At 38.2% G+C, this 13,422-nt stretch overlaps 1 protein-coding gene across 6 annotated transcripts in view; it reads right to left on the bottom strand.

Annotated features, from left to right (window-relative positions):
* Positions 1–13,422, bottom strand: part of SPAST (spastin) — a 37,176-nt gene that overhangs the window by 11,617 nt on the left and 12,137 nt on the right. For all 6 annotated transcript variants that reach the window (XM_048052094.2, XM_048052093.2, XM_048052096.2 and 3 more), the window contains 7 exons: positions 7,779–7,966; positions 6,839–6,972; positions 6,436–6,529; positions 3,446–3,520; positions 2,086–2,157; positions 778–853; positions 123–214 (listed from right to left, as the gene is read on the bottom strand). In XM_048052094.2, coding sequence (XP_047908051.2) covers positions 123–214; positions 778–853; positions 2,086–2,157; positions 3,446–3,520; positions 6,436–6,529; positions 6,839–6,972; positions 7,779–7,966 — 731 coding nt within the window. The remainder of the gene's footprint in view (positions 1–122; positions 215–777; positions 854–2,085; positions 2,158–3,445; positions 3,521–6,435; positions 6,530–6,838; positions 6,973–7,778; positions 7,967–13,422) is intronic.

The following is a 13,422-nucleotide window of genomic DNA, read 5'->3' on the forward strand; positions in this document are numbered from 1 at the left end:
ATTAACAGCAAAAAAAAAAAGCTTGCCAACCAAGGGTGTGTGCTTTATCTGCAACCTGTACTGGCATCTACTATGTCAGCCAATTCTGCTAAATCAAGCAATAGCTAGGACTAGATACTTACGCCATCGAATTCTATTAAAAATTCTGTTTTTAGACGCCTACTGGCATCATGTTCACCTTCTCGTCTTTCACACAGAAGGCTATCAACTTCATCTAAAAAAACAACAGAAGAAATACATCTTAGTTATGCATACAACACTGAAATCTCCATAGCTCTTTAAGTTCTTTTACTAATATAGGGCTCCAGCAAGAAAGATCAAATCTTTTTTTCTGTAGGAGACAGACATCTTCTATCTCTAATATATAAGCAGACATTAAAAGCTTGTCTGATTTTCTGACTAGATTTACCATGCCGCTATGTGTTGTCATTGAAATATGCAATATAAACCACAGATCAGATAAAAAAATCCTACTGGATAATAAACTGTAACTCAGGACAAGCAAAGCCTATTTTTATGTTTGACGTTTAACATTAAAATGATCTTGTTCTGTAAAGGTAGTAAAGGCTGTGTGTTTTTGATGCTATTTTTTCCCTATCAGCACTAAAATAGTAGCAATCTAACATGTTCTATTGGAACTGATTAGCCAGCAGATCATAACCGAGACATTTCCTTTACACTGCAGAATTACCCCAAGTAGTTTACCTGGTAATTCAAACTTAAGTCATCAAAATGTTTAAGAAAGTACACAAAGGTCAACAGCATTTAAGGTCTTACCAATAAAAATTATAGAAGGCTGAAGTTCTCTTGCCACTGCAAATAGGGCACGCACCAGTTTCTCGCCTTCACCCACCTGAAACAACAATAAACTGTTTTTTGGAAGGAGTTTATAAAGCATTTATTACAAGACCCCTAACACGAGGACTTCCAGAAAAAAATGCTAACAAAACAAACACACTTAACCCATTGGTACATGCTCAGCTAGATTACCAGTAGCTGAGTGTTATGTTATATACACTTTTTTTTTGGTCTTAAATATTACAACTTCACTTATGATTCCAATTGGGACATCAAGCGGTTTTCGTACCTAAATCCTGAGAGACCTTGGACCTTTATTTTCTTAAAAGAGAAGAAAAAAAACAACATCCACTCCTCCATATCACAGCCAGTATTATCCTGAACTGCAAAAAAAAGCCTTTGACACTGAGTTATCACAAGCACAAACCACTATTTTTACTTCACAAGTCACAGTATCACAGTATCGCAGTATCACAGATTTCTAGGTTGGAAGAGACCTCAAGATCATCGAGTCCAACCTCTGACCTAACACTAAGTACTCCACTAAACCATATCCCTAAGCTCAACATCTAAACGTCTCTTAAAGACCTCCAGGGATGGTGACTCCACCACCTCCCTGGGCAGCCCATTCCAATGCTTAATAACCCTTTCGGTAAAGAAGTTCTTCCTAATATCCAACCTAAAACTCCCCTGGTGCAACTTTCGCCCATTCCCCCTCGTCCTGTCACCAGGCACGTAGGAGAACAGACCAACCCCCACCTCTCTACAGCCTCCTTTCAGGTAACTGTAGAGAGCGATAAGGTCGCCCCTGAGCCTCCTCTTCTCCAGGCTGAACAAGCCCAGCTCCCTCAGCCGCTCCTCGTAAGACTTGTTCTCCAGACCCCTCACCAGCTTGGTCGCCCTTCTCTGGACTCTCTCGAGCACGTCCATGTCCTTCCTGTAGCGAGGGGCCCAAAACTGAACACAGTACTCGAGGTGCGGCCTCACCAGAGCCGAGTACAGGGGCACAATCACCTCCCTAGACCTGCTGGCCACGCTGCTTCTTATACAGGCCAGGATGCTGTTGGCCTTCTTGGCCACCTGAGCACACTGCTGGCTCATATTCAGCTGACTATCAACCAGTACTCCCAGGTCCTTCTCGTCATTTCTCTAAAAGTCATTTCTCTAAAGACTGTATATTCACTATAGGCAGCCAGTTCATCAAAGACTTGTCAGAAGTCCTGGCCTTCTTAAGCCCCAACTATAGCACGTGTTTTCAGATGAATATAATTTACAGACGTTACTTACATATTTTGAAGTTAGGCTTGCTGCACTTATATTGAAGAAAGTGGCATTGGATTCTGCAGCAACCGCTTTGGCCTAGGACATAAAAAAAGTACTTTTTAAAACATCAAATTGAAGATACCTCTGTAGCTCTCACTGATATTCTTAATAGTGATTTGAAAACCCCTGTTCCTTCAGAGGGAATACGTTGTAGGTGCTTCACAGAACTTCTGTACAGGCCACTTACAAATAGGAATAGATAAGCAGCTGAACCACTATAGAATTTTCCAGACTCCCTTACACTTCTCTAATCACATCATCTCCACAGCCAACTACAACGTGCTTACTGAAGAATATCAGTCTCCAGCTTCTTTCAGTGTATCGTGAGAAGGCACTGAAAACAGTTTTAACTCATTTAGGGTGGTAATTTAGGGTAGCAGTTGAATTAAGCCACCTTATTTTTTTTTTCTCATCATCCCATCTATACAGAAACTGCTTTCAGAGGAAAGCTAGGAAAAAGAATCAGTTCAGCCAGAATGCATTACCTTTTTCCCTGACAGCTTCACCATACTTAAAAAGTTATGATTCCCTGGTTATACAGGGATTTTTTGGCAGGGGTGGGGTGAGGGTGGTAGGTTTTGATTGTTTGTTTTGAACTTATTAGCAATTGTGTTCCAATAGGTAAACCTAACAGAAGAGCCTAAGTGAGCCGCTCAGCATTCCTGCTCATGTGCTTCAGAGCTGATCCAGCTTCAGCAAAGGCAGCGTGCAGCTGCAGCTCGCCATGTGATGTGGGAGGATGCGCCCAGCTCAGCTGCACCAGGACACACAATGTTCCCTGGCTGCTGCACAGCCATTTCACTCCAGCTCCCTCAACCCTGCACATCAGGCTGTAAAACAAGAAGGAGCCAGGCAGTTCTCCAGCACTTGCATTTTTCACGCAGCGGTGTGGAAGGCAGACAACTCCTTTCTTGCTACCGTGCTCTCTCCCCAGTTCCAAAAAATACTCACATTTCTACTATGTTTTAGTGGAGAGCAGGCTATTTTTAAGTGCTGCTTTATACAAACAATTAACCATGTTACTTTCATTCTCTCTGAAAATGAAATTTAGACGTTACATTTCTTCCACACACACAGTTCGAAGAGCTCCACTAGAAGTTCTAACAGCATTCACAGTGCAATGTACAGATGTAACACCAACAAGCTTCCCAGTTAAAACACAATTTATCTAACTTCTTCCATAAAAGATGCTACTTTAAGAGTAGTTCAAAATTATGCAGCATAAAGGTTACTTGGAAAAACGTAAGTGCAGGAAAACTAAAAGCCACCCCACACGGTTACATTTTAAGCCCACCAATTCATGCATGCAGTAAAGTTTTCTCACCAACATTGTCTTCCCATTTCCTGGTGGGCCAAACAGCAACAATCCACGTGCAGGAGCTCTAAGTCCTGTAAATAACTTGAAAAATACATCATCATAAATTACCTTGGAAGAGCTGAAGTGCTAGAAACTTACCATAAATATATACACACTTGGCTAGATCACTACATGGAGAACTCATGACGATAATTTTTAATACATTTTTTGTAAAACTGTGAAAAAAATCTGAGTTTTATTAAATACCAAAGGAAATCCTAAAATCTGTTTCTAAGCCTTACCAACATTAACAGTCTCCAATTAGCTTAAATCCTAGAATCACAATTCTGCTTTAACAACAGTGATGATTGTTGCATCCAATCTTGGGTGGGGGATGACACTAAGAAATGCTGATATACCTTTATAAGAAAGTGACTAAAGATTAAGGAATGGCTTACACTGGCAACAATAGCAACAGTTCTACAGCTGTATGGATTTTTAGATAATTTCTACATTTTATTACTAACTTGCCCTAATGCAGGTACCTATCATTTCTCACACAACAGTTAAGTTACACCATGATCATTCTGTGCACGGACACACTGTGAAAGGAGCTTAAAAGGCAGTAATATATTCCTCAAGACCAGCCTGTCAAGTTAAAGCAACAAATTCCATGTAAAAATGTGAGGCAGTGTGCATGTGCAGTTGTGTAGTAGGAGGGTAAAAGCCACGTTCCTATTAACTCCATATAGAAGAACCACTTCATCTTTTTTTTTATTTTTTTAATGAAGAACTTGAAGACTCAACGCCTTAACCTGAAGGTATTTAAAATATTACTTCACCACCACCTACTCCCTCCAAATTCCACTGATAATCTCCTCGCTCCCACTTTGCACTGGATTAATCTTTCCTACGCTACAAAATTGCACCTATCATACCTACCATCACAGAAAGCAATTACACACTTTCTCACACAATGCATCTCTTCTGGTTATTTCTGTAGCCTGTTTTACCACTTTCAAGGGTTTCAGAGTTCCATTTTTGGCCTCACACTCACTCCTCCATTCTAGCTTCCAATAATTCCAACAAACAACGAGAACGGACAGTACAAAGGCACTTATATATACACCATGTCTGAAGTCCACTGGCAACAGACACTCCTTTCCTCATTATCCAACATCAGAAATGGTTCCACTAACAATGTAGTGTTTCTATAACATGGCCAACCAACATGGATTTTCTCTATTATTTCATTATAAACAGCATCGCTTGTTATGCTTGATCCCTAAAAACAGGGCGTAGGAACACGCTGGATAACTAATACATACCACCTGCACCACCAATTTATTGAGCGCTTTCATCTGGATGACTCCGTATTTCTGCTTTCCATGCTGCACGCCACTACATGCACCCCCTGCCTCACTCTTTTTATTAGGAATTGTTCTTTCAGAGTTCTACCCTTTTCAGGTATTCCAGACCAAATTTAAAACTCTCTCACCTTTATCTTATACAGTTAAGCTACAACTGCTATTTATCACTGAGACACACCAAGCTTTTAAAGTTTTTATTAATAGACTAACATTAAATATGGTCTGAACTAATTGCTACTGTTTTATTGGCATCTTATCGCTGAAATGGTTGCCATCACATCTCTAGCCAGTGTTTTCATTCACCTCAACTTTTGCTCTCCCACAAAAATACTGTTAATCGGTTTGTTTCAACGAGAATGTTGAGGTTAAAACTAAAGTACTATTTAGTTGATTAAATAACCCCCCTATAGTTGCCACATTTACCATATTTACTTACAAGAAGAAAAAAGCCTTTTTTCCTCCAGGGAATAAAGTTTAAGAATTCATAGGATTCTCTGTCCTTGTTATATCTCAACCTACACCAACATCAGATCCCCTGCTAACTACAGTATTATGGAAAAGATCTTACTGAAAACGTCAACTATTATTGAAAGAGTCATAACGATTCCAAGGCTCACATTTCAAAGTCCTTCCCACCCAGCTCATTGTACCGGCATTACTGGACAACCAACTTTACATACTAAAGCACTGTAATAACAGAGACGGTATTATGACATTTGCCTTCTGTGTGGGAACACCTGAGCATGCATATTTAATGCCAAAGCTTTTTTCCCACAGGTCTGGTATTCCTCTGATGCAATGCCAGCTTTATGTTTCTTCCCCACCACACTTCAAATCCAGAAACTGTATTACAGGAAACAGGAAGACCAGAGAGCAACTCCAGTCACCAGCCAATGTCACAGAAGAGTCCCCAGAAACAAACAAAGAACAAACGGCAATTTCACTTGAATAATCAGCACTGCAGTAAAGCACTGCATGCACTCTCTGCAAGAGTTTCTAGCAAGTGCAGCAACTATAGAAAATCACTAACTTCACACAAAAAAAGCTCAGAATTCCAATGCAATATAGGCCAGACCTCAATCCCAGTAGTCAAAGTAATTGGGGTACCACCTACAGTAAATTAATCAAAAGCCTAAATAACTAATTTCCACTCAGCCAAGTAAAAAGCAAATCTGCCCTCAGATGTTGTATTCCTCAATATACTTGTTCACTGCTATACTTGCTTGCGTCCTTTCCTGCTATGAATAGGCTGTTCAGAATATCCAGAGAACTGACCACAATAAAAAATTAATATTTTCCAAATCAGATAATGTCATGACGTAAGTTACCTATGCAATCTCCTATGTTTCCCTCTTCCAATTCTGGGCTTCGTCCTCTACATTTCCACACACAGCTATTTCCACATAACAGGTATAGTTATCTGGAACAGTCAGCTTCACCAGTTTTCAGGGTGTTTTTTTTGTTTGTTGTTGTTTGTTTGTTTGGAGCAGTGGGTGTTGAAGCCGCTGCCTCAGTCACTTTCTCCTACACTGACTATAGATAACAATCATAACCAGCAAAGATAGTGTAACGGAATCACCACTTTGTGTGTTAAAACAATAAATTTCATTGATTCTGCCAGAGTGATAACAATACCAAGTTGCTTACCTCAGGTCTAAGAGAAGGAAGGATAACAATTTCTTGCAAGGCTTGTTTAGCCAGATCCTGCCCTGCGATATCATCAAATTTGACAGCTGGCCCACTAACAAAGAAATGGAATACTAATTAGTCTAACAATGAGATACTCTTTTTCAGCTGCAGCTGACTAATTTAATGTATTTGACAATTTATAAAGAACTGTTCTGAGGAAATCTACAACTTATACTGCTATGCATTTAAAAAGAGAAGCATTTCATATGTTAATTTTCATTCACTTTACAAGGTAACAAACCAAAACAAAAACCAACAAAAACAAACAAGAAGGACAATTTTTCATTTCAAGAGCACCAAGATTTTGTTGAATGAAAAACTGGCTTTCTGCTCTGAAAAGACTACTGATCTTCAGACTTACCTATCAACAATTTCATTCAGGATAAGATTGGCAAGATTACTGTCCACATTTCTAAATATCTTCATATCTTTCTTTTTTCGAGCAGCAGTGGTAGGAGTAGAAGGCTTATTTGCTCTGCTATTTTTAGGAACAGCCTTGGGGGGAGAAAAATGAAAAAAACCCAACCAAATACTTTTTAAGCATACTGTTTCAGATGCTAAATATCTACAAACAAGAATTTCTACTGCTGCAATACTTTGACAGCAGGCCACTTAAAAGCCATCATGTTATAGAAACAATAACATGTAACCACATTTATGTTCTTGTCTGCACATTCTACTCTTTGTTCTACGTTACTGTAGGGGTAGGACAGGGTGGGAAAATAAGGAGGAAAAGGAAACAAATAGGGAACTAAAAAAAAGAACTAAAGCATTTTTCTCTTACTAGTACAGAATTTACTTTTGAATTTCAACCATAATTTAAATAAAATTTACTTTTCTATATGGTTGCAGTACAACCTAGGCATGCATGTTTTGGAGAAGGAACATGTGGGGAAAAAGTCTATAGTTCTGGACCAAGAGATTCCTTCCTCCTTCCCCTCCATCTTCTATGTACTGAGAGTAACATTTATTTTTATCCCAGCTTAGTTTTCCTCAGCTTCGCATTCGATTTTCAAAACAAAGTATTAACACTTCTACTGTCATTACAACTCAACTATACTTGCCCATCTGGCCACCCAATACCCCTGATTTCTAAAATCCACTGTGCAGCCTAGTCCAAGAGGCTTGTCCAAAAATTCAGGGTTTTAGTTTATGTGGTGATTTTTGTCATTTGTTTTTCCTTAAGATCTTGTTGCTATCACACCACTACAATGCTGCCACAAAGGCAATAAATGCAGTTTTTTTTCTTGATTTTACATCTACTTCCCCCATATATATTGCTCTATCTATTGTCACCATACCTTGTGAGTTGAAGTTGTAGGGTTTGCTGCTGGTCTAGACACAGCAGCAGTTGATATCCCACTGTAGCTAGGTGTTCTGTGGTGACCTGAAAGGCTCGTGGATCCAGTTTTTGCAACAGTTTTTGAACGTGGAAGGGAATTACTTGTGTGTGTTAAGGGATCCTTCTTTTTTGGAACTGCTCCACTTTCTATAAAGAAAACCATATGTTGTTAGAGCATTTTTAGCATTTGTACCTTCATCATCAATCCTAACTTGACGATAGTGCTGTTGACAGATAGTACAGTATCACACCAGAATAACACAAGTTTTTAAAGAGGTTTAGTACTTTTGAGGATATATTAACTGTAGCTTCCTGCTAAAGTTTTTTTTGTTTTGTTTTCAGGAGCTCTCAAAACCCAGCTTACAAAACCTGGGGACACCCAAGTTGTGTAGCAAGGAAAGAACAGCGTCTATTTCTTAAGACAGAAGTCATTAGAACACCAGCCATAAGATTTTTCTTCCCCAGAATTTCTATAAACAATCATTATAATAAAAGAGCAAATTTCAAGCTGTTTGAGATTCAGAGTATTTGTCCTTAAGTGATGTTAGCAGGCTAGTTACTTTAGGCACTAGCTAACACTGTCTAGCACCTTTCACACACACAAGCTTTACTGTGGAACTTGAAATTGGGAAAATTAAAATAGCTATACCTGGAAGCAACTACTAAAAGCTTTTGCTTACAATTTTGCTTCACTTCAGCAATCTCAAGAAGTAAACTTGAATGGACAGCTTCCCTTCCTATACTTCACATAAAGTTTTATGATATTATATCACTGAACTGAAACATCACTCGTTCCATTCATACTTGCTCCAACCTCTGTGACGGAGCAGGAAGGTCTTTCATCTGGTGCTGTGTAATTCAGCGTACTGGCCACAGGCGATCAAGCTACAGAAGGCCATTTTTGGTCTAGAGCAAATGAAATGGCCTGATTTCTACAGCCTCCATATGGGATACATGATTAAATAAGGTCCATTGGCTCAGAACTGGCAAGTGCAGAGCACTGAGAGGTAAGAAGCAAGCAGGCAGGCTGGTCAGGCTAATTGTTCATGATTTGAGTGCAGCATCTGATTGCTTTTTTGTGTGCTGGGAACACAGTACTGGACTCTGTACAGTACAGTACTGTTGTCTGCAGTGAAAGCCGTAAACACTGACTTATTTTATATCCTTTAAAAAGGATTAAGGAACCTTACGATTAGATAGAGAAATATGGCATCAGAAGTAAGGAAGCTCAAGACTGACTTTAGGTGAAAGTTTCTTCCATGCAATTTTAAAAATCTGAAACTCAATTGGTCTTGTTAAACAACTGGCCAAAGAACTCTGATTTTTAAGGTGACTAACATCTACGAAGGATTTTTGGTTTACAAAATTGCAGTTTAATGAAAAATACTTTAAGGTAGAAAGCCATACCACTTTGACAGTTGCTTAAAAATTCAAGTAAGAATGCTTCAAAGAGTTACCGTAGAAAGGCAAATGAATTATTACCATGTTTTCAGCCTCTTTAAATAAAGTCATATACTACCACGAGCAAATCCTTACAGTCTGCAGTTGTCCATGTGATGGATTATTTGGCTAACAATCTTCTAAAGCATTCCCTCAGTCACAAATCTACCCCTTTGGAGAGTTAAAGAAACTCTGCAGGGGTTACCATCAACAATGCAGATGCATCAATACGCAAAACACAAGGGAACTTGAAGAATACAGTTAACTATTAACGTTACACCTGTAAGATACTTCTCCCAGAAAGCAGCTACCTGACCAAATCTCACAGATCTGGAGCTGATAAATTCACTTAGCCGTTCCTGCACAGTAATTTCCAAGTCAAAAGCTCTTCAAATTGGGCATGCTTAGTAACTCAAGTTCAAAACGCAGCTTATTAATCTATTAAAAACCCTAGCTACTTTTGACTTGTCCAATTTAATCAAAATAAGGCACTTTTTTAAGGTTTCATTTGCACAGCTGGTGTGAAGTCAACATGGGAAGGCTTCAAGAAGCTAAAGTAACTTCTCTCAACTCCTTCACCCTAACATGTTGCTCAATTATCCCCCTTTTCCAGAACTTTCCCCAGCTATTAAGAACAATACATGCACACATTGCCATTTTTAGTATCACACAAATTGCACAGATAAAGAGTAATTCAGGAAGCTGGAAACACAGGAAGAACAAAAAAGGGAAAAGAAAAATTTCAAAGCAAATTATAAATTGTTTCCCCCCAAAAGGGAAGTGTGAAAGGTTTAAAAACAAGTGATTATTTACTCCAGTTGTACCTGCAGGAATCAAACCCACTAAGCTCACATATATTCTGTGGTCAATCCTACAGGGGAACACAGAAAGAAATGCTGAAGAACTGGACTTGAATGTAGGCGTTCAGTTTCGACTCTGTAGGCATACTCTGCTTTATAAACAAATTCTCAGTGAAGGGGTAAATAAAAAAGCGTGATCAAACTTTTCAAAATGAAAGGCTACCTAATATTACTGATTTAAGAAGTGTGAAGTGTTTAATAATATATGTATGTCACTTGTCAGACTGATGGCCCCTACAGCTTCATTATGTAAAAAGTATGTCTCTTGCTGTAACAAATCCAACCGCCCACCAACACCTTTCTTTTTATTTTTCAGCTACACTTAAAGCTAAAAACATGCTGCAAGAGGCCATAAAACCTTTGTAGTATCTCTAGCAGCCTTTCACCAAATGTTTCACTGTTTTATATAAAATTGTAAAGAAGGCCCTAGAAATCACAAAAAGAGAGCATTGTATTTCAAGTGTATTTATATCATTAAACAATTCTACTATTGCTTTACATATTTAAGGGAAAGGAATCGGAGCTTGAACATTTTACTTTTACTCTCCAATTCTTGATTGGACAGAGTAATTTACTTTAAGACTCCTAGCAAATGCCACTAGATCATACAGAAATAACTATCTGATCCTGAAAACAGCCCTGCAATTTTAATCCACCATCCAAATATATTTACACATCGCAAATCACAAAGAAGCAAAGAGCAAAATTTTTGGTGAGGTTTTCTTTTGGTTAAATTGTGATAAGCTGCAGACATACATGTCTAATTCCAAGCTCCCTTTCAGAAAGGAATGTTAAAATTCATTTACTACATTTAACTGTTTTTAAAGACAAAGCAAGGATATATTTGAACAACTTTAACAGAAGGTTGGTTATACCACACACCTGGAAACACAGAAACAATCAGAGAAACATGCAGCTGTAGCTTATTTATTTGATAGAGATAACAGCATGCTCTGTATTTCTAAAAGCAACCCACTTGTATTTTCTTTTATGCATCTAAAACCTATTAACACCTGCCCTAATAAAGAAGTTTCTGCTGTTTTATAAGTCTTTAAACATCACATCAGAAAAAAAGTTTACATAAAAATGAGCAGCAGCAATTCCGACACTGCAGAACAGTTTCCAGCCTTTAGCTGTGATACCTTAAAAATCATCAGGGAATATTCCTCAGGAATTCCCTGCATATGGTTATTGATATCATTGATATATTGATATCATACAAAGTGGCTAGGAAAATTTCCTTTGTGGTCTGTGGACCCCAATTTGAAAAAAACAAGTCTAGAAATGTACGTAGTTATATATATATTAAAAAAATAAGAAGTATAGCTACATGTTTTCTGCAAATATTGCATAGCAAAATACATGCAGCAATTCCAAGACAATATTATTCAGGATTGACATTTACAATAGCCCCCAAAATAATAATTTCTTCAAAGATTGCATTCAGATTTTTCAAGTAGGTACATTCAAGTAATAAAAAACACTTCACAGAACTTCAGCAACTAACACGAACCTGTTCCATATTTTGAACGGTGGTGTAACTACACCAGTCAGGGATACAGTTGTCTTCGTTTCTAAACTGACAGAGCCGTGTCAGCCAAACATCTACTACCAGGTTATGGTGTTAAAAACAATTTTATTGCTATTTGTTTTCCTATTTTGGGAAACTCCTTAAAAAAAAAGTAAGTATTAAGAGCTGAATTTTTGCAACAACTCAAAAAACGTTGTCAATGTATGCACACCATTAGAGACATACTAGCAAATCTTACCAAGTGAAAACTAAGATAAACACTTGCTGTTTGTGCCAAACTAACTTTATGATAAGGAAGAGAAATATCACGCCTTTGCTGACTGCATATCATGCTGAGATTTATCGGTGAAGTGAAAAGCAGTATACTGGAATTACTCCAACACTAACAATCTTGTATTGCCTTTGGCAAGATTGGTATGATGTTTTGCACCTCGTTTAAAAACAACAACACTAAAAAACAAACAAACAACCACAACACAAAGGAAAAAAAAGCATGTCTGAAGAAACAGATCCAGCTAAATCGTTTTACATCTGATTTAAAACAGCTATGAGAACAAGAATGATGGATATTAAAAAATAAATACTTATTCCAAGATGAAGTTTTGGGTTGAGGCTACTTGTTAATGCTCTTAAGACAAGCTACTGTATAGTCTCCTGCAGCTGAAGGGCAGGTGATACGGCTATAACGTAGCTTTATAAAACTCCCATAACATACATTTTCAAGAAGACTAAGTGTTCAGTTAAGTTAGAAAACAGTGAATGAAGACGACAGGGATAGTTAGTCACATTTGCTAGAATCAAGTATGTTTATCTAGAAGGCTGATAGAAATAGTACCTTGAAAGAAGCAAGAATCTCAAATCATTAACACTCTGGAAATATAAGAATTGTGCACTGTAAACGTAAAAATATAATACCAGGCAGAATTAAAGTGCAAAAAGATGCCTTAAGGAGTCCCAGCTTTAAGAGCAAATGAAGGAAAACATTTCTTATGTTTCAGTCCTTCTGCAAAAAGGCCCCTTCTTGACATTAAAACCAAATGACTGTATGTCATACTTCATGAAATCCTAGACTTCTCAAAAGCCCAGCTTTATTAGGCAATAGCACAGGTAATACTTCACAGAGACAGAAAAATGAAGCTTACAGCTGACTCTTGTGTCTTAGTACCTCTGCTTTCTCAGTAAACCAATCCCAAGTGACCTGCTAGTTTATTTTTTATGTTTTTCTAAGGATTTATCGTGTATTTTGCATTCTTTTAAATAAGTGCAGCTGCCAGTGTGAAAAACACCATCCTTAGTACAAGATGTATTAAGGAAGCACAATGGCATGACAATTAACAGACTGAAGCAGAACTAATACTTTAAGAAGTAAGCACAGCACCGACATGAACAAGACTCAGAGAGAGAGAGAGCATGCAGCAAGAACCTCTTAAAAAGAATTCACAGGACAATTAGTAGGCTGACTTTTCCGGCCCTAGCAGGGAATTGAAAACTGCAGGAAAAGTTCAGTACTTTGGGTAAACACCTGGACTTCCACATGTTATGAAACCAAAGTTTAGCTTTTGCAAGGTAAATAGCAAATGGACATGGAACAAGCCTGTGGACATCTTGCTGAAATTAATCAGAAGATGTTTGGTACCTAAGTAATCCTGATGGCCTGCTCCTCACTCATTCTGCCTCCTCTCAGTTCCCACTGAGTTGAGTAAATGGAGGACTCTCGGTTAGCCTACACTCCTGCAAGAGGGACTCTGTAGCACCCATCTGACACAGCCTGT

This window comes from Anser cygnoides, chromosome 3 (genome assembly GCF_040182565.1).
Source record: "Anser cygnoides isolate HZ-2024a breed goose chromosome 3, Taihu_goose_T2T_genome, whole genome shotgun sequence".
NCBI lineage: Eukaryota > Metazoa > Chordata > Aves > Anseriformes > Anatidae > Anser > Anser cygnoides.